This window comes from Canis lupus, chromosome 28 (genome assembly GCF_003254725.2).
Source record: "Canis lupus dingo isolate Sandy chromosome 28, ASM325472v2, whole genome shotgun sequence".
Taxonomy (NCBI): domain Eukaryota; kingdom Metazoa; phylum Chordata; class Mammalia; order Carnivora; family Canidae; genus Canis; species Canis lupus.
The window spans coordinates 32132480-32153777 of NC_064270.1; the positions used below are offsets into that span (position 1 = coordinate 32132480).

Sequence of the window (21298 nt, forward strand, 5' to 3'; positions counted from 1 at the left end):
AAACCAGCATGTCATCTCTGTGGTCAAGATGGGAAATATCAAAGAGTTTAAGAAACATTAAAATGACTTCTTAGATAATCAAGTTGTCAGAGGCTTCAGAGAAGGCCTTTGGGAGATAACCTTACTTTACAGAGTTGACGTTGTAGGGGGTGACATCCTCCTTCCCACCACCTGTTTCTAGGTAAGAAGTATCATGCCAGTGCAGGCAAAGCGTGGGCTCTGCAGCCAAGACCCAGCCCGGCTGCCTAGGAGTCAGAGCTGCCGTTTGTTAGCACGCTCCTATGTGCCAGGCCCTCTGCTAAGCAATCTGTGTGTGTGTCGTCAGCTCCATAATGTCAACATCCCAACCCCCAGAGCCTGTGAATATGTTAGGTTGCATGGCAAAGGGGAAACAAGGTTGCAGGTGGATGACCTGGAGCCCAGGAGTGTGTTCTGGATTACCCGGATGGGCCTAATATAATCACAAGGATCCTGGCATGTAGAAGATGAAGGCAGGAAAGTGAGAGATGGAAGGAGATTGGAAGGTGCTGTGCTGCTGGCCTGAGGATAGAGGAGGGGGCCACGAGCCAGGATGTGAGTGGCCTCCAGAAGCTGGAAAAAGCAAGGAAATGATTCTGTATAGAGCTTCCAGAAAGAATGCATCCACACCTTGATCTTGGCCCCGTAAGACACATTTTGTTCTTCTGACCTCCAGAACTATAAGATAATAAATGGATGTTGCTTTAAGCCAATTGGTTCATGGCTATTTATTACAGCAGCGACAGGAAACAGCCTGCCACTCACACAGCCTCTGAGCATCTGCTGTCACCACTATCTACGGGTGAGGGAGTTGTGGCTGTGGGGCCACTGAGCACCTGCAGGAGGCTCTACAGCCGGCTTGCGGCTGGACTGACCCACACCCAGGTCTGACCCCAGAATCCTGGGACCTTGACTAGGTTATTTTGCCCTCAGTGCTGGCTGGGACTAGAATGTGATGGTTGAGGCGCTTACCTCAGATGCGAAATTTAAGGGGACACCAAAAAACTTTAGTCGTCCAGATGAAGTATAATATGGTGCAATATTTAAAAATAAAAATTAATCCAAAAAAACGATGAATGAGATATTAAAAATTTAAAGAAACATAGAGTCAGTCTGAATTTACATATCTATAAAAGTGGGGAATATATTCCAACTTGGCAGGATGGTTATATGGATTTCAGTGAAAGAAGATATGAAAACATCTCAGGCACACCGGTCTATAGTAAGGGCTCATTAAAGCTGGTCATTGCTTTGGCAGCACATGGGGCGGGGGGCGGGCCGCTGAGGTCACAGCCCAGCTCCCGTGACCTTGAGGACGTCATTTAACATCTCTGTCTGAAGTGACCTGCAGACTCAGGGGTGGTGGCGTCTCCCTCCTGAACTTTCTCTTCTTGTTTTCTTCCAAATGACTTCAGTTGCTTCTCCTAAAATTTCTTCTCTTCTATTTTGGCCAGGTTGTTCACTTTTAATGAGTTTCATCTTCTGAAAACACTACTTTTGTGGGTCTTCTTGCAACTGAACCACAGAATTCAGACAGTTCCGGTGCATGAAACCGTGCTGGCGTTTTTTAACAGGTAACGTAACTCAGTGTGGGTTGATGAAATGCCATACAATGGTTTTTTCACTTGTGATATCCTGGAGGAAAAGCGTCAGTGATGTGATTTTTCATAGCGTCATCGAGAGTACACAGAATGCAATTTTCCTGATGGGGTTTAGGATTACGTGATGCCTTTGAGCCAGTGGCTTACTTGAAAGCGTGAAGAATATGTAGGTGTTGTAATGCGAGATAACCGTGTGCTTCTGAACACTTGTTCTGTCCAGTAAAAGACAGGATGCACAAGGTACTCCTTTTATTCAGGAAAATTTATTACCAAACCTCACTGACCTTAAAAATATCATGTTTAAAATGTATCTAAAAAAAAAATCTAAAAATAGTAATAATAAATAAATAAAATGTATCTAAATCAGATCATCCTTGCTTATATTTCACAATAGCATAGGACAGTCTGAATTTTCTAGACAAATGGAAGGGCACCTGAATGCACAAAGGTTTCATAGAGTTTACTCAGCATCTTATACTCTCTAATCTTGTGAATTCTAGAGATGAAAGATCTCAAAATTTCAGTGAAAAATAATAATTTCAGTTTAATGGACACCATTTAATTATGCTCCCTAAGGGCAGTCATTCTGATAAGCACTTTCTATTTGGAATCTCATTTACTCCGCAGAAGACTCCGGGGCTGGTTTTATTCCCATTTTACAGATGAAGAAAGGGGAGGTGGAGATGAGCCATCTCATCAGAAATCATGCAAGTGATGACGCAGAGTCTGACTTGAACTCAGGCTTGCTGAATCCCAAACACTTTGCTCCCCATTCCTAGAACGGTGGATAGGATTCCTCTCTTGAGTCCCCTGCAGCCAGTTCAGTAATAGCTCCCTGGGCACCGTGTTCAGAGAGATTCTGAGGCTGCCTCTGGGTTCAGTGTTATCGTTGGCCGAGGACTTGCAGTGAACATCCCCTCCCTGTGCTACCCTCTGCTGTGAGAGTTCTCTATCTGTTCGATCAAGAGTGTCCCCATTAAGCAGTGGCAGCTGTGGCGGCTTGGGGGCAGGGGTGCAGGGGCGGGGAGAGAGTGAGATTGATACTTTACGGGGCTCATTTCGTGCCTCTTTAGCCTCAATGAAAACTTGGCAGATGTGCTCAGGTCATGCAAGCTGGCTGTGGAGTGGGGTGGTCCTGTAGCCAAAGACAGTCCCCGGTGGTCCTCAGAGGATCGGCCTGGGGGGAGTCACTGATGCCATTACCTTCGCTGTTGGGTTCATGCGTCCGCTCCCCACCTCAGCAGGAATGGGGCTTCCAGGCACGATAAGGTGTTGGAGGAAGCCAAGAGGCTCTGTTTCTTGTGCACATGTGAGCGGAGCAGATAAACACATCTTCCACATATTCATCAGCAGATTGACCTGTTTAAGCCAAGTTTCATCTGCATTGTTCTGAAGCATTTAATCCTTTTCTGGAACATCTGTGCACCATGTTAACGAAAGAGCCCATTTTCCCTGTCTCATTATTTGGGGAAAGCGGTATTCAGTGCCAGAATGATATGCACTTTGCTTAGTTTCTATATAATTTGCTTTGAACGCAAATGCCTGCCCCCCCTCCGCCCCCCGACTCTTTTAATAGCTCAAGAGACACTTTTTCCTGTGAGTCATGTGCACCAGGAAAACTTGCTCTTTGGCTCCAAATTAGCATTCATACTGGAAACATCTTAGAATCAGGAGGTAGGAAATGAGCTGGGATGTGGAAACGGTGTTTTTAATGTGGGAGACACAGTGGGAATGAGGCTCTTGGGTGTGTAGCCCCCTCCACTGAGTAGGGTGTCCTCAGTTTTCCTGAGCTGGGGTCCCAAGGCTCCTCCCCACCGTTGTTAGCTTTTCCATTCCTCTCCAATCTACACTGGCTCCATTTTGAGCCCACCTGTACCCTCCAAGGCATTTCCCAAGCCCTCGAGGCCACCTTGTTCCTTGTTGGAAATCGCTTGTGAGTGTCTATGTGGTGTCTCAAAACCTTGTACCCGGGCCCTGTTTTCTCTGATTGTGGCCCAGGAGTGACTCCCAGCAGCCTGCCTTCCCTCCACAGCAAGCTTCGTGCCCCTCAGGGAGAAGAGACAGGTCACCTGGGCCTGGATGCTCCCCGCCACTGCAGTTGCCCAGGCCCACCCCCAATCTTGAGGACCATGTGCGCATTTGTAGAATTGTAGGTGGTTCTCTTTCATCCTGGTTCTTCTGCCCCAGAACAGATGCTCCCTCGTCGATGGCTCCACCTCCCAAATGCACATCCCCTGAGTCCCCAGATTCCTTAACCTAGGTTATCAGCCCTTGTTGCTCCTGCTTATCTGCTCCCAGCCTGCTCTGTCCCCTTTGCCAGTCTGTCCTTGGCAGGGCCTCCCCTGAGAGTCTCTGTGACCAGTCCCTTACCACCACTTGGTGTGTACATAACATCCTACCTCCCCAGGTGCATCATGAGCAGCTTAAAGGAAGGGTCTGTGGGCCTTTATCTCACCCCCAGCTTAGCTGGCATTGTGCTATGCATGGAAGAGCTCACTGAATGATGAGTTTCCATCAATCGTTTTTGTGTAGCTTGGTTCCCCTCACAGGAGAGGGTCTTACTATGCTGATGCAAAATTCAGAGAATGCCTGTCTATAGCAACTTGAGGTAATAGGGCTCACGGGCCAATGACTGTGGTCATCTTGTTCTAGACAAGGAAGGGTTCCAAGGCTTTCTCTTGCCTCGGGGAGAGTTAGTGATGTCCAGCCTACCCATGGCAGTGGGTAGTGGCACCCATGCTCCGAGTTTACCATCCCGTCCTGAGGATCTCTGAGGCCAGCCTACAGTAGGACAGGGTTTCGGGGCTGCTGGGCCAGTGGAGCTGGTGGCACGAAGGCTCAGGCTTTGAGAAGCTACCTCTGCTCTTCGTGGTGGAGGGAGCCTACAGGAAGTCACAGCCAGCTTGGGCCAAAGTTGGGTCACCATGGGAGCTGACCCAACACAGTTTTAATGAGGCCAAAGGGAACAGCTTGTCAAGTTTCTGTGGCCACCAACAGGGACATGCCATGGGAACTAAAGGATGGGGCACAGCAGCAGCCCCATCTGGGAGACAGTTTGTAGGCTAAGGAATGAGAATCAAGGAAGTTGACTCTTTGTTCCAGTTTTTGAAGTTGCAACTATTGGTGACATAATATAAAAGATAGAGTGATTTATCAGGGATCTCCCGTGGTCCGATGGACATGTTGAAGCCATCACAATATAGGGACTTCCCCAAAGGGACTGTACTTTCTTTTTTTGTGGGGAGGGGGACTGTACTTTCATAACAGGTGGCGGTGGGAGAGGCTGCCTGATTCTGAGCTAGTGGGGGTCCTGTGACCCCCAGGGCAACAAGAGTGCTCTGCAGCCCTGGGTATGGCCGTGGCTAGCTCAGCATCCAAATCCGAGCACTTGGAGCAGTACTTGAGTAAAAATAGGTCAGATGCCCCTTTTCTTATCTGTCTTAGCAATGTCCAGAAAACAAGCAGGGAGGGAAGGTATTTGAATAGTTGACTATTCTTCCAATGCCAACCATGCCTGCAAAGAAAAACATAGGCCCGAGCCTTTCTTATTGTCCAGTTTTCTTTGATTCATTGATTTTTTCCCCAATTTTTTATCCATTCAACAGATAGTTATAAAACATGCATTCTATGCTAGGAACACTAATGGCAAGGTGAAGGGGAAGTTTCTTTGCCTAGCCAGATGGGTATGAACATCTTCCAGCTTATTTTCATCGCGAAGTATAATAGGAAGGGACCACTCACACACGCGCACACACACACACACACACATACACACACCCCGTCACCACCCACAGTCTGTTAATTTAGAAAAACAAATAGGCCGGCCAGAATTAAATTTAACATTTCCTTGTAGGAAAAACAAAAAATGTAAGCAAAGCTGTTGCCTCTGTCCACAGAGGAAAAGTCATCATTTCTTTCCAGTTAGCAATCTGAGAAGTCCAGGAAAGCTGTAAAAACGTCATCAGTAGAGCCAGAGGCAGGCAAATGTTTCGCTTTTTTAAAAATACATTTTTAATCAAAATATAAGATACGTGCTGAAAAGTGCACAAACCTCAAGTGGGTTTCCACAAAGTCGCACACACCTGTGTCAGCAGCGCCCAGCCCGAGAGACAGACTTGGGGCCAGCCACCTCGAGCGTCTTATCTCAGTCGCCACCTTTCCCAGAAAAAAAAGCAAACAACATCCTGGCTTCCTTTACTTTCAAGATGTCTTGGCTGCCTTTGAACTTTGTGTAAATAGAATCTTACAGTATACACTTTTTAATGTCTGTCTGCCCTTTCACTCAACGGAGTATCTGTAAAATCTGTCTGGGGACAGATGGCCAGGGAAGGCAAGGGGCGTGCTCAGGATCCTTCAGCCACAAGGTAGTGGGGTGGGGGCTGACTGAGGTCTCCGGGATCTTCTGACACTCAAAATAAGAATTTTGAGTCTCTGGGTTGCAGGAAAGTCATGAGTAGACCTGTAATTCTAGTCCTTAACTGATTTGTTAATCACTACATGGGCCCCTCTCGGTCCCAAGGATGGGTCCCAGCACTGGGCTTACCACCTCTCCAGAAGACAGTCACTGAAAGCAGCCAGTGAAGCCAATCTCCACATGATCCCCACTCCTAGATTTGCCTGACCGCTGCGGCTGAGGGTCTCCTCCTTCTTTGGTCCTTTCCAAATCTGACCCAATCTTTACAGCACTGGCCAAGGGCTCCTCCGGGAAGCCTTCCCAGATCTCACCTGCCCACCAGACAGATTCGTCCTCTGAGCTTCTCTTTGCAGAGAGCACGAGAGCATGTGCTGACCCTGTAAGTGGGCCCTGGCCTGACAAACCCAACGCTGTGTTCCCCCCGCCCCATAGTCTGCAAGGGGAGCCTTGGAGGAAAGCCACCTCACCCACACCCTGCACCTCTGACACCTGAGCCTGCTTTGCTTTTGTTTTTGTTTAATTTTATTTATTTATTCATGAGAAACACAGAGACAGAGAGAGAGGCAGAGACACAGGCAGAGGGAGAAGCAGGCTCCATGCAGGGAGCCCGACATGGGACTCGATCCTGGGTCTCCAGGATCACACCCTGGGCTGAAGGCGGCGCTAAACCGCTGAGCCACCCGGGCTGCCCCTGAGCCTGCTTTGTGACTCTGTGTGACAGGACAGCCAGAAGCCAGGTGTCTATTGTAATTAATGAGTGACATTTGCAGATGTGGCCACAGAGTCATTATGAAACTGGGCACCCCTGGTGTGACAACTCTGATCTCTTAACCAGAACATTCATTCTGAAATACCCCATGAGTCACGGACATGAGAGCCATTAAATCGTTCTGTCTCGGATTGCCAACCCTTGTGCGGGGAGGTGGATATATTTGGGGGCAATGGGGTTTCTCATCACTGGAGTTCTGTGTTTCTTGCCTTTTTTAATTTCTTCTCTTGCTCTGACCACACTGCCCCTAGAGTTTGGCTTTCCGGAAGCTGAAACTTCTTTGTTCTCAAGGTCCCTATATACTACGGATCCCTATTCCTTACTAACTTTTCACTTCCCTCATATGCCTTCTTGGCTTTCCACCCAAACTGGGTAGCCCCAACGTGTCTTCTTCAATAAGAATAGAGACACGGCAGGAGCCTCAGGGGCGTAAAGCGTCTGATGTAGGAGGTCCTTAGGGCAGATGGGATTACCATTACCCAGTTCTGCTTTTGGGCAAAGGTCAGGACTGACTTCATTGCTAAGATGACATGGAATTGGGTCTCAGTGAGTGTCTGACAGCACTTGGCCTGGCAAAATAAGCATGGGAACAACAGCAGGTGGGACCCCATCAGCACAGGAAGATCAGCTTGCCAGAGCCTGGCCTGTGTGCACATGTGTGTGTGGTATGCGTGAGTGCGTGCGTGTGTGCGCTGGGGCGGGACAGCTGGCATTCCTCGAAGAGACACTGTGGGCGAGTGGAGGGAGGGATGCTAGGATGGAGGCTGCCAAGCTGGCGGGACCAGCTCCTCATCCAATTCATCCACTCAACATCTTGCAAGCCCACCGAGCAACAGGCCGTGCAAGAGGCGCCGAGAGGACGAGAGCAAACAAAACAGATGCCAAGCCCCATCTTCCTGGCGTTTAGAGACTCAGAAGCAGAGACAGACAAAACATTCGGTAAATAAGGTGTAGGTAGCAGAGGGCGGCCCCAGGTCTGGGTCCCGCCCTGCCACCGATGGGCTGGGAGACTGTGGGCCAGGACGTGAGCAGTACTTGTGCGTCCCTGCGTGGACTCTGGCAATACCCTCCTACCAGGACCCGTGCAGATTCACTGGGACTTGAGGAACAGGCCCCCTGGCAGGAGCTTCTGAAGGGCAGGGACGTCTGGTAGGTGAAGGTGGTGGCAGCAGTCAGAATCGTTTTCATGTGCTGCGCTGTGGGGTCAGGAGCCCGGTGGACCGGGTCCTGGCTTCTGACTGTCTGAAGGTGCCCATGTCTACACCGAGTTACATTTTGAAAAAAGCCTTGTTCCCCTCTCAACGTGAGTTGTGGCCCCAAAGCATGCAACTTTTCCCCCCCAAATGTCACCTTAAAATTTAAACTATTATTTCATATATTGTTCATAGAAATGATGTTTTATAATCCTCATTCTCTTTTATTATGGTGAAATATTCAGGACATAAAACCGACCACTTTAACCATTTTTGTGTGTGTGGTTTGGTGGCAGTAAGTACATTCAGACGGCTGTGCAACCATCACCTCCTTCCATCTCCAGAATGTTCTCATCTTTCCAAACTAAACTCTGTATCCAATCAATAATAAAATGGAGAGCCATTCCCCTGCCCCAGACAACCACTGCTCCACTTCTGTCTCTATGGGTTCCACTCCTCTAGGGATCTCTGAATGTGGAATCACATCGTATTTGTTCTTCTGCGTTGGGCTTGTTTCTCTTAACATAAAGTCCTCAAGGTTCATCCATGGAGCATCATGTGTCAGAATTCAGAAGTGTGTATTTTAAGGCTAAACTTTGAAGTTCTGGGGTAATGGGGCCCTGAGTCAGATGCTCACAGGAAGGATAAATGACTGGCATATGACAGGATGGGGGAAGTGAGAAGGTTGTGGCTAGGAGCAGCTCTAAAATTACAGCCTATGCCAGTCAGAGGGACACTTGTCCCAGGCACTGCCTTTCAGGAAGTCTGTGGGGGATTTGTCCCCAGGCCCTTGAAAGCAGGACCCAGAGCCAACCTGGGGTGTGTCTTTCAATCTCAAGGCCTAAGAACTGTCCTCTCCAAAGGGGTCATGACCAAAGAGTTTCTTAAAGAACTTTTGGAGGCAGACACCATGGCCTGAAGTTGGCTCCAGAAAAGTCAATGCTAAACCCAGAGAGATCTTTGCACAGGCTGCACTGAGTGCCAGCATTTGATCCCACCAACAGAGCTGTCCAAAGAGGCCCCCTCTACTTAGCGTCAGCTTCCTCTCACTTTAGGTAAAGTTGGGTGAATGCACTCATCGTTGAACCAGAGAATAGTAGATGCCTCTGTCTCTAGAAAATTGAGAGGAGCCAAGTAAGATGGAAAAGGCACTGGGCTGTTCTCAGGAGGCCTGGGTAGAGTCCTGGCTCTGCAACAATCAACCTCACCAGTATCCAGGGGCAGGACTATACTGATTGGTTCAAGGTGTTGGACCATGGCCCTCTAAAGCTCTCAGCAGCTGAGGCCACTACTTTCCTCCCTTGAAGTGGCCCGTGTCTTGGGCCAGCTTGAGTCCAAGTCCTTTTCCCAGGGATGAGAGGACAGTGGTGGTAATCATGAGGCAGGGGGTACTCGCTGGGTACTAGCAGCTGTGCCCAGCACCATCACCTTTACCCCTCCCAGCTACCCGCAGAGGCATATGTGGCTGTCGTCGTCCCTACGTGACAGAGAAGGAGATTAGAGCTCAGAGAGGCTCGGTCACGTGACTGAGCGCCAGCTGGCCCAAGACTGGAGCCTGGTCTGTCTGACTCCAGGCCTAGGTTTGCTGAAGCGTGGTTGGACAATGGATGAACAGCTCATGACCTCACACGTCAGCTGCCATCAGAGCCACTTCCCTGTGGCCTACAGGGATCTTAAAGTCCAATCACCTGTCTCAACAAAACTCTTCCCCAAATCCTCTGGGAGAGGAGGTCTGTCTAGAGAGCTCCTGGCTGATGGGCTGTCGGGTCTGAGCACCTCTCTCTGGGAGAATCTGGAGCCCTGGCTTCCTCCACTCTCCTGGCAGCCTTCCCACACAACTGCAGAGTTGGTACCTGGGGGCACCCAGTGCCTGGGGGGGTCCTCCCACTGTCCTTTCCCTTCTGAGTTAAAACTGTCTTAACCGGTAGCTCCAGCAAGTGCTCACTTCTCAGGGCAGTGCCAGGCTGTGGGGGCCCTTGTCAAGGGGGCAGGCTCATCCCCAGGAGCACTGAGTTTGGCGGGGGTGTGGGTGAACTGTGCCAGCTCGGCCCAGTCTTCCCTCCTTGAGCCCTGCACCCAGAGTGATGCCACCTAAGTTGGTCTTCTATTACATGGTGAGAGAGAGGCAGGGAAGGAGGCAAGCGAGTGTTATCTGTCCAGCTAAAATATTGTGTTCTCAGGGCCCCGGCAGGGCCCACACCAGCCCAGCTCCACCTGCCCTGGGTAATGGAGGGCTGGTTCTGAGATGAATAGCACTGCCTTCCTGAAAGTATCAGCCTTCCTTTATTTATGACTGATCTGTCCACACCCAGAGACTGGCACCCAGTGGATTCTAGTTAATAATCATTGGATTGAATCAACTCATTTGTCTTGTGTGCCCCTCTTCCCTCTCACCACACCCCAGCATCCCTAAGCTATCTCCTGGGACCATCACATGGAGAGTCCCAGGAATTCTCAGGTCTTCTGAAAGCAAATGGTCCTCAGCAGGCTGGCAGGCACCCCCAGCAGAGCCAGGACACGGGGCCAACGGTGCATTTAGTCTGGCTGAGACAGGGTGTGATTTGGACATCGCTCTTGATTCATGGAAAAATAATCTACAAGCGCCCTTGGCTGGGCTCCTACGGATTTGCCTTGAGGGAATGACTTTGCGTTTCCAAAGGGACTTGGAAAAATTACCCCCGTGTCCCCAATGGCGAAAAGTGACCCTTTAACGAAACAAGTTGTTTCAAAACAAGAGTGGTGGGTGGGTGTGTCTACGGTAGGCATGTTCTCAAAGGGAATCTGATCTCAACCCAGCCCTGACCTTCAGCCACATGTGGAAATTAACTGGAGTTTAGTATGGGCAGTAACTGCCCAAGGGTCGATGGCTTTCCTACCAGAAAGCACTATTGAAGGCCCGCATTGGCCATTGTTGAAAGGGCAGCCTGTGTAGAGGAGGAATCTGAAGTCCTGGGTTCAAGTCCTCATTGAGCCTTTGTTTTTCGTCTATGAAATAGAGCCCATGACACCTGCCCCATCTGGCCCACAAGAAGTTTGTGAGACCCAAGTGAGAAAATGCCTCTCAAAATCCTCTATAAAGTAGCTCGTTAGCATCAGTCACGTCATAAGATGCACTGTGCACCTGCGATGTGTGTCGTTCTGTGGTGGATGGCGAGGGGACTAGACCCAATGTCTCATTATAACCTCTGGGGTCGGCCTTCACCCAGGCTGGCTCAGCCCTCTGCTTCCAGCCACCTCACCCATCCAGAGAGAACCAAGCCCTAACCCTGACTGGTGAAGCCACCAGTCTCCTTGACATGACTTTCCACTACCCCCCTCCCCCCACCGCTGCCAATTCCAGAAAGCAGTTTTGTGACAGTCTCTTGTTCCTCTTTGCCCCTCTGCTAAGCTTTCCCAAGAAGTATTCGTTTCTGGATCAGGATACAGGACAGAGCCTGGTGCCACTCTTCCTGTGTGTGCGCCTGCACGGCATCATCAAAGGTAAGCCCCGCCTGTCCCGGCCAGTGCCTCCTGGGAGGGCTGGTGGGACCCGCCCCACCCCTTAGCAACTCTCTGGAGAGGCTCAGCAGGTGCTTTTATTTATTTTTTTAATTTTTAAAAAGATTTTTAAAAATTTATTTACTCATGAGAGACACACAGAGAGAGAGAGGCAGAGACACAGGCAGAGGGAGAAGCAGGCCCCATGCAGGGAGCCCGATGCGCGACTCCATCCCAAGACCCCAGGATCATGCCTCAAGCCAAGGGCAGATGCTCCACCTCTGAGCCACCCAGGCTACCCCTCAGCAGGTGCTTTTAAAGGAATAGGCTAAGCTGTGGCATTGTCACTTCCAAGTTGTTTGACTTCGAGGAAGTCATGTAACTGCCTGGCCTCAGGGTCCTGGTCTGTAAAGTGAGGGATAGTTGGGGCTTCCATGAAATATGATATTGAATGTAGGGCAATGTGGATTGTGAAAGTGTATGCAGCTGCCCAGGGCTGTGTTGGTGTCATCTAGCCACGAGCCCTACCTCTTTGAGCAGCGTCCCCTCCAAGTCACTCGCTCAGTAGCTGGGGAGAAGGCTACAGACCTGGCTTTCTCAGCCTCACGCACTGGGCCTAGCAGAGGCCTCTGTGACTTGGAAAGATGAAGCTACTGGCTAGTGCGTGTGAGGCTGCCCAGGTGGCCCCCCAGGGAGACCTTTATAAATGAAAGGACATTTAGAAAATTTTTCAAAGCCATTTCCAGGTATCCAGATATAATGTGTAACGCTAAAACCCAGGGATAGTTGATAGACCCCAGGTAGTTTTGTCCAGGTTGCTTCTTGACACCCTAAAGACACCAAAGATCAGACTCCAACCTCCCCTTCTCCGGCAAGATTTCGGCCAGGGGGCTCTAAACACTTTGGGGAGAAGTGCTCGGTGCTGTCCCATTTGGGCTCCATGCACCTTATGATCCCTGGGGCCCTGGGCAGGCCCTCCAAGCCTCAGCCCTCAACTTCCTCCTTTCTCTCTCTGTAAATTAGACTTCTGCGGGTCTGTGATGAATACATCTATAAAAATGTTCTCTTTGTGTTTCTTCCAAGGCAAAAATCTGGAGGAGTTAAGGCACATTAATTTCTTCCCGGAGTCCTGGTTGATCCGGGTTACAGCCAACCATTACCACGCAGTGAGTTGCCAGCTCAGCAAGGAAACAATTATTGAAATTTATTGCTCTTCTGACTTGGATTTTTCTGGAGATTTGTTTTGCATTTGAAACCTCTGGGCCCTTGAGGTCCGGTGTTTCTGGCTCCTCCTCCAGGGCAGTGGGGAAAGCCAAGCCCAAGGGACAGAGAGAAGAGGCCCAGGCCAGGCACCCTGGGGTGGGGGTGGGGGTGCTGCACACATGCACACTCTTAAGCCGAGCCAAGCATGAGATGGGGTCTGGGAGGGGGCCGCCTGCACCGCCCGCCTGGCCAAGCCCCCATCAACACACGTGTAATATGCGCTTGTTATTGGAAATCTTTAAGGTGCAGAGAAATGGAGAGAAAGAAAAGACTTACCCTCAGACCCATCCCCCGGGGACAACCACTGCTAAGATGTCATTGTGTTTTATTGGCTGCAAACTCTTCCACCAAGAACATCTGCTATAAACAGAGCTACTTTGCTTTTCCCTTAGTGTAGAAAATTTGCTGTGTTCCCGATTGTTTACTATGATAAATGACTGTGATGACCATACTTGAACATGATAGTTTATTCTACTATACTCAGAATTATTTTCTTAGGGGAGATTCTCAAGAATAGAAAACATTGGCCCAAAATAAAGGACCATTCATTTTGTTCTTGATACATATTAAAAATTGGGGACCAAATTACTCTTGGCCCAGTGATGAATGAGCTTGCTCCACTTTGTACATGCTCGGCAATGCAGGGCGTTTTTATTTCGGATCGCTTTTGTTAATTGAGAAGTGCACAATGAAATCCCATTTTCCAACATGCATTTCTTTTATTACTAGTAAATATGAATATTTTTTCCATGCTGCATTTCCCCCTTTGTGAATTGTCTGCTCGAACTGTTGTACTCCTTGTGTTTCTAACTGTGCATTTTTAGAGATGAAGTAGGGCAGTGTTTGAGTTCTAAAGATTTATGAGTCACTAGTTAAAATTCAATTCAGCCCAACAAATACCTATTGTAATGTGCAAACTACAGTGCCCCATGCCCCTGCACAGCAGAGAATGACTCCCTGGAACCGAGCCTCCCTGGGACGTAATTCAGAACTATGTTCTAACAGCTGAGTCGAGGCAGGAGATGATCCTTGGGGCTGGACACCTTAGGAAGTCCCCTCCCCTCTTTCTGTTCTCCTGACCCCGACCTCCTCCTTGTTTTTGCCCCTTGCTGTCATTGGAGCCTGCCATGTGGGATCATGCTTGTGACTTCATGGCCATGATCATTCTCTGCATCGTGATCGGGCTATTTAGATACATATTTTATTTCCCCCGTGAGACTGCTTAGGTATTTTTTCTTGTTCTCATCTTCGCATCCTCTCGAAGCACTGAGCACAGTACCTGGCACGTCGTAGGCTTCCACAAATACTGCAGATTGGATTAATGGACTAGTATGGGATCCAGAGACAGAACTCTTCTTCAAGCACGGTGGGGGTGGGATCAATGAACAGACATAGAGACAGTGAGAGATGCTGGTATCCAGGTGAGCTGTGTGCACTTCTCTTTCAGCTGGAGAGTGGGGGTGACATGGTTCACGTGAAAGATCTTACCACCCAGGCTATGAGATTTGGACTGCTCTTTAACCAGGTACAGACCCCTGGGCCCAAGCAAGGGGAAGGACCCTCCCCTCCTATACAAAAGTCCTTAATCAAGTATAATTGCTTCTTACGTCTCTTAGGAAGGCCAGGGCAGAAAAGGAAATTGTCATGTTTCCTTCATGTTCACCACACCCTAGGAAATAAAATTCACAAGATGGGAGCCTGGGACAGGTCATTCATTGACATGATGTGCACATCCAAAATTTCTCCTTGAGGGGGACCAACTGTCCTAGTTTTCCAGGGATGGAGGAGTTTCCCTGGGATGCAGGACTTTCTGTTCTAAAACCAGGAAATGCTTGGGCTAACTGGGATGAATTGGTCATTCTCTTCCCCACAAACATCAAGACTTGCCAACCACTCGATGAGAGATTTCACTCTAAGCCTGTGTTTACGGCTACAAGGGGGAACCTATTCTGGGTGGATATTTTGATGGTGTCCCCCAAATCAAAGCAGTAGTGGATTGGTCAGGGAGCTTGGCTGCAAGGCATCTGGGTGCTCAGTCACCAGGGGAGTATGCAGGGCCGATGGCAGTGTTGTCTTCGGTTCCCTGTGATAGGCACAGTTCTCCAAGAAATAGCTGCTCTCTAACTTTTTAAAAGCCACCCCAGTAGTGATCTCAAAAGAATTTGTGTTTGAGAGACTTGGAGCTCTGAATCTATCATCAGAGACTCCCGGCTAGATCAGGCCTAGATAGGCTGGGCCTACCTCCTTGCTTGCAGAGACTTGCCTAAGTGGATACACTGCCAACCAGGGGTCAGGACTCCTTGTAATACCATAAGTATGGAGTGTCTTTTTAGGCCCATGGAATTGGAACAAATGCTTTGTTTCAAAGGTCTGCAGGCCACTGAATGTCTAAGAACATGCCCAACTCATTCTTCTCCCCATTAAGAGGATGCACAGAGCAGTTAATATGTCACTGAGTGCTAACCTATGGGATTTGTAAAGTCCCTGCAGTTTGGCTCTTCCTAGGCTAAAATTGGTATTGAGTTTTCAATCAGCTGTCAATTAGTTACTTTTGTTTTACCTAGAATTTGTTTTGCCATGTCCTCTTGCCTTTGAACACTGAAGATTCTTTTCCCGTCGCTTTGTTGTTTATCCTTCCCAATTTAGGAGTATACAACTCATTCAGAAATCATTGCCGTATATGGATTCTTCTTTGAGATAAAGGGAATCAAACAGGATACTACCTCTTATAGTTTTTACATGCAGGTAAGGACAGAGCCCAGGGAAGGTGTGTCTCTGAAACAGTCTTTTTGATACAGAGTCAGTTCATACTAAATCAATAATAACTGATTAATCATTCATTAATAATGGACATGAAACATGTTCTAAGCTGGTGCTAATCATGCTCATACAAAGTGATGTCATTTGATTTTTACAATCTTGGGAGGTTACTGTTGTTAGCCTGTTTAACAGATCTCCAAGGTGAATGTCTTCATATTCGTATGGCCCTGATTAACAAAGCTGGGGTTAAATTCTAGACTCTGACTCCACATTTGGAGGTCAGTTCATCTTCAGTTCCTTTATGATGGGTGATGCTTTACAGATGGCCACTCTTCAATGGAGGCAACCCATAGTGCCCACAAGGGAAGAGGGAATGGTCTTGTTTAGAGAGACAAAGCAGGGTGGTGGCCCAGACACTGGTGAAGTCAGAAGGGCAGATGGCTTCACCTCGGTGCTTCTGCTAGACTTTTGGAAGAGCATTGTGTTTAAGAGCAGAGTGTTGAAGTCAAGCTGCCTGGTGAGCTGTTGCCAAGCTACTTGGCAAGCCCGTGAACCTCCCTATGTCCAGCTTCCTGAGCTTTAAGATGGAGAAGGTAATAGGACCTACCTCACTTGGTTGTGGGCAGTATTATTGTGTTAATTTGTGCAAAGGGCATGGGATGGAGCCTGACACATAGAGCACTATATGATGATGATGACATTGACCATGACGACGACGATCAGGGACCACTGTGTTCCACTTAGCATTTGCTTTATAAGTGTCTAAGACATCAAGCTCCTTGAGAAACCATATCTCGTTCATCTTTTTCTTATCACCACTAATCATAGTACCCAGGATGCCGGGCAGGTATGTTTGCCTCATGAGTGGATACGTGGATAAATGCGTGAGTGAAGAAAACTGAGTTTTAAACTCAGCTTTGCCACTACCTCATTACAACCCTTGAGTGAGTCACATCTCTTCCTTGGGTCAGTTCTTGGTCTTCAATGACTTCAATGCACTTCCCTTCATACTGGATTTTGCTGGATGGAAGACATGAATTCTGTAACAACACCCGTTGAAATGCTCGCTCAAATCCTATGTTGGTTTTTAAACTCTGGCCAAGCAATAGTGAAGACCTTCTGATTCAATACAGCTTGACTTAGTGGCATTTTTCCAGGTTCACCAAACCACAGTCTGTGAGCCAATGCTTTTACACAGTGAGGGCTCAAATGCTAGCTGACTCAGCAGCAGCAGCTCTCAGGAAATGGGGCCCTATGGGAATACCCTCTTGCTCTCCACACCCGTTATACAGGAGAGTCAATGAACCAGGCTTTGCTAACTCTGGGTCACCCCGGTTTCAGTTCCACCTAAGGTGGGTCACCCTCCTTACAGAGAGTAAGGCACACTGATTTGGAGTTCCCGTCCTCGGTCTGTAAGCATGGCCCGGTTAGCCTGAGAGCGGAGCGCTTGGTGAAGTACGAGATCAGAGCCCAGACCCTGGTGGACGGCAAGTGGCAGGAGTTCAGGACCAATCAGATCACCCAGAAGTTCGGGTTTGTCAAGCCATCCTGTAAAAGCCACGTGAGTGTCTTTGACTTGTTTATGTCCTTTTTGTTCTTTCCATCCTCCCTCCCTCCACATCTTTTTTTTGGGGATCCCTGGCTTTACATCTCCAGTTATCTCCAGGGGAAGCTTGCTCACTTTCCAAAAGATTATCACAGATCCACACCACGCTAAAGAGACCTAGAATGGAAAGCTGAGGATGTTGAAAACTGTCATGATAACGCCAGGTCCATTTTCTAAATATCAAAGGGTACTTGTTTGGAGGAGGAGAAATTTGGTGGAGTGTATTTGCCACCGCCACCTCCACTGTTGCCAGCGCATCGCCTGTGATATGCCCTGAGATCCATGGCCTGGCCCACCTGCCTCAGTGGCCGTGTCAGCATCTGGGTGAATTCTCTCTCTACCTGTCCTGGCTGCTGAGAGATGAAATCCAAAGATTACCAGAGAGCCTAGAAGGAACTCTGGGCTGTGAACTCCAGGATGTCTGGGATCTCCCTTGCTGCCCTGTAGGGAATAGGACTCAGCTTTAAGCCAGGGAGTCGTTTCTAGTCCTGGCTGCACATCAGAACACTTGGCCTTTTGCAAGCTCTGCTGGCCTGAGCACCACCCAGCTCCTGAGACCAGATATTCCACGGTGGGTCTCAGGTCTTGGTGCTGTTTAAAGCTTCCCAAGCTGTTCTCTGTGATGTCAGAAATCAGAATAGCAATGTCCCTTGTGGAGGTGGGAGCAGGAAGCCCAGGATATTGGCTGGGAGAGAAGATGATGAGGATTTCTGAGGTGCCTGAAATGTTCTTTACTGTGGTCACTCAGGAGAACCCACTCGTGGAAATGCCCCAAGCTGGACCCTTAAGATGTGTGTACTTCATTGTATTTACACTATATTTTAATTTTTTAAAGTTTGTTTTAAAGACTTTCCCGAGGTGGTTCTAATGTGCAGCCAGAGTTGGGAATGACCGCCTTACACAACTGTGCAAGCCTCCCACTCCCTTCCTCAAGAGGGCAATTGTGTCTATTCTAAAAGGCCCCCTTGCTTTGTTTTGTTTCATCTTTTAGGCCTTGAAAATCCAAACTGTGGGCATCCCAATCTATGTAAGTTTTTCATTCATCTTCCCAATATCTTGATAGTTTCCAAAAGAATCTATGGGACTTTTCTTTCTTCCACCAGTGTTCATAAAAGAAAATAAAATGACATTGAAGGGATTGCTCAAGCATTCAGTGGACTTTCCTAGTTGGCTGTGGTCTTAATAGAACTTTTGCCCGCTGTCTTAGTCAGGCTGCTGCCACAGAGGACCTCACACTGGCAGCTTACAAACAATAGATGTTTATCACTCACAGTTTGGGAGGCTGGGCATCCAAGATCAAGATGCTGGAGTATTCAGGGTAGGGCCTGGTGAGGACTCACTTCCTGGTTCATAGACAGCTGTCTTCTCGCTGGGTCCTCACATGGCAGAAGGGGCGAGGGGGTTCTCTGAGGTCACTACATGAGGGTTAGAGTGGTGTCCTTGTGACCTGATCACCTCCCAAAGGCCCCACCTTGTAATGCCATCACCTTTGGGGGTTAAGATCCAACACAAGAGTTCTGGGGAGGCACTCAAACCAGAGCACGATATTTGTATCACTTGTGGGTAGAAAATACCAGACCTAAGTCCATTCACCATCCTTGACCTCAGAGTCAAGCCAGAGTCAAGCCTCATGTCCAAGCCAACCCTAACTGGTTGCCTGTGCAGGAGCTCTGTGATGGAAGCATAAGCAGTGACAACATACTCAAACTGGGAGCAATGAGTGCTCCCCTTTTCATGATGCATCTCTACCTGCCACACAGGACACACCTGACAACTGTCCCTGCCGTTTTGGTGCAGCTAGAACAAGAGGCAGGAAGGGAGGGGAGTAATTATAAGGTACAGAGTGACTTATTTACCATCCACCTTTTTAAATTGAGCTCAGTGGTTTACAGAAAGTGAGATAGAGAGCCTTTCTTCCTTCTTTGTGGATTTTCTATTGCAGTGTAACAAAGTACCACAAATTCAGTCACTTAAAACAACACACATTTATTATTTCACAATTGTTGTGGGTCAGGAGTCCAGGCAGCTTTGCTGGGTCCCCTGTATCACAAGTCTGCAGTCCAGTGGCAGCAGGGCTATGTTCTCATCTGAAGGCATGACTGGGGAGGACTCATAGCCAAGCTCATGGGCTTGGCAGATCCATGCTCTTATAGCTGCAGAACTGAGGGCCTGGCTGCTTACTGGCTGGTGGGAAAAGGCTGTCCAGGCCCCAGCAGCCTCCTGCAGTGCCCTGCCAGATATCTCTCTATATAGACATTTCAACACATGGCTATTTATCCTTCAAGGCCAGCAGGAGTGTCTCTCTCCTGCTAGTCTGCTAACACAGAGTCTTAGGTAAGGTAATCTTGGAAGTGACATCCCATCACTTTAGCTGTATTCTCTGGACTAGAAGAGAGTCACATGTTCCAATCACTGAAGGGGTCATGTCAAGGTGTGTCCACCGCAGTGTGTTTTCCAGTGTCACTGGAAAAGTGATGGAACATCTTTGATGCTGTGCAGACAACAAGGTGGGTAAATTTAGTCTAATGATCACCTTAGAGTCAGACACGGGCCGAGGGAATGTCCTCTGCAGGGTGACCTAAGAGGGAGACAGGCTGGTGGGAAGATGGGAAGGCAGCCCAGTGGAAGATTTGGAGGCGAGGAACCAGTGCATTCATTCCCGGGTGCATCCTCACTTGCCTTCTGCATGCCCTGTCAGCTTGCTTCTGGCCAGGTCCAGCCCATGGGGAGTGGTGGTGGTGGCTCGAAGCACAAGAGACTGGGAGAAGCCAGACATTTTCAGCAATGGCTGTGTCTCCTTCATGGCTTCTGCCTGGCAGCCTCCTGCCATGGCCCCAGTGCCACCCGATGGCCCTGCTTCTGGGTCTGTGTCCCTTCAGCCTGAGGGGCAGTGCAGGCTTCCTTCTGCTGCTGGTCCCTGGGTTACCCCATTCTCCTGTTTGCCTTCTTAGTTCTTCCTTCACTTACAGAGAACTTCATAATCAGTTCTCTGTATCATATTTAGACTGTATGAAATCCCTGGAGTACTTGTGTGCTTTCGAGTCAAGTCCCTGATATAAAGGGTTGTGATAGGTTGGTCAGTGTGGCCCTGACTGGAGTGGATTGGAGTGGAGTGGATTGTTGGAAAGCACCACCTCAATAATTCCTCCCATCCCTGCGGGGCTGGGGCAAGGAGGGGGCAAGTGAGGTACTTGCCTTGCATCAAAATAGTAATTTAGAGAAATAATATTTCAATAAATTTTAAAAAACCACTAAAAGTCTATGATGCAGGTTGATGAGTTACCATAAGGTGAACATGCACATATAACCAGCCAGTACCCAGATCGAAAACAGAAAGAGCATGGTCCACACCCCAGACATGCCCCTCCTGGTCACTACCCTCCCAGTCACTACCCCTTGAAATTAAAACTAACCCAACTGTCACCATTAATCAGCTTGGTCATTCCATACCATATAGCATGCATTCCTCTGTGCCTACATTCTTATGTTCAACATCTAGTCTAAGAGATTAATTTATGTTTCGATAGGGAGCTATGGTTTCTTTCCAAAGAAGCATAAGAATTTTATCTTTCATTTTTTAAAACATGAAGTGTTACTTCTAATAATATAAGCTTGTCAAAGGAAAAAATAAGAAAACTCAAAGAAGAAAATTAGATCCACCAGGATTCCCATCACTCAGAAGTCTGGCAGGCTTGGAATTATTTTTAGGGCCACTTAGAGTTTTCTTGCCATTCAAAATGGGATTATGCAGCCCATCTTCCTTAGAATTTGATTTTTTTTTTCCCTCAAGAATTAAACAGAATGGTTTCTTTGACAGAGGAGCACAGTATCTGTATCTGGGGAAGAAGACACTGCTGTTATTGCCTCACCTCCGGACTAATTGTGCTAAGTCAGAAAAGTCACTTGTCGCTTACCCCCAGGGAACAATGCTTGTCTATAAAAAGGGCACAAACCAGTACCCACAGGTCCCTCTCTGGATGGTGACCTGCACCACTTCTGCATAGGACAGTCCCTCTACGGGCCGGTCCCCATGCAGCCCTGCGGGGGCATGATGTTACTGGCTCTGGAGAAAGAGCAGCCTCGTGACATTTTTCCACAGTCCTATGGGATAACAGAGAAGATAAGAACGAGAAATCTCTGAAAAGCAAGTCTGCAGTTGTCCAAGAGAGAAGAAGCTGTTGGGAAGTGCTGAGATGG

General features: G+C 48.5%; 1 protein-coding gene across 5 annotated transcripts in view; it reads left to right on the forward strand.

Moving 5' to 3' along the window:
* The window catches only part of BTBD16 (BTB domain containing 16), a 54806-nt gene that overhangs the window by 24803 nt on the left and 8705 nt on the right, over nucleotides 1-21298 (forward strand). For 2 of the 5 annotated variants that reach the window (XR_007406760.1, XM_049103213.1), the window contains exons 10-16: nucleotides 1473-1592; nucleotides 11384-11475; nucleotides 12556-12638; nucleotides 14183-14260; nucleotides 15382-15480; nucleotides 16868-17056; nucleotides 18093-18128. Coding sequence is in view for 4 of the 5 variants with exons in the window: in XM_049103213.1 (XP_048959170.1) it covers nucleotides 1473-1592; nucleotides 11384-11475; nucleotides 12556-12638; nucleotides 14183-14260; nucleotides 15382-15480; nucleotides 16868-17056; nucleotides 18093-18128 (697 nt within the window). In the remaining variant the exon portion in view is untranslated. Of the gene's footprint in view, nucleotides 1-1472; nucleotides 1593-11383; nucleotides 11476-12555; nucleotides 12639-14182; nucleotides 14261-15381; nucleotides 15481-16867; nucleotides 17057-18092; nucleotides 18240-21298 lie in introns of those variants that run through there. The other 3 variants (XM_025467490.3, XM_049103214.1, XM_049103215.1) reach the window with 3 other exon arrangements.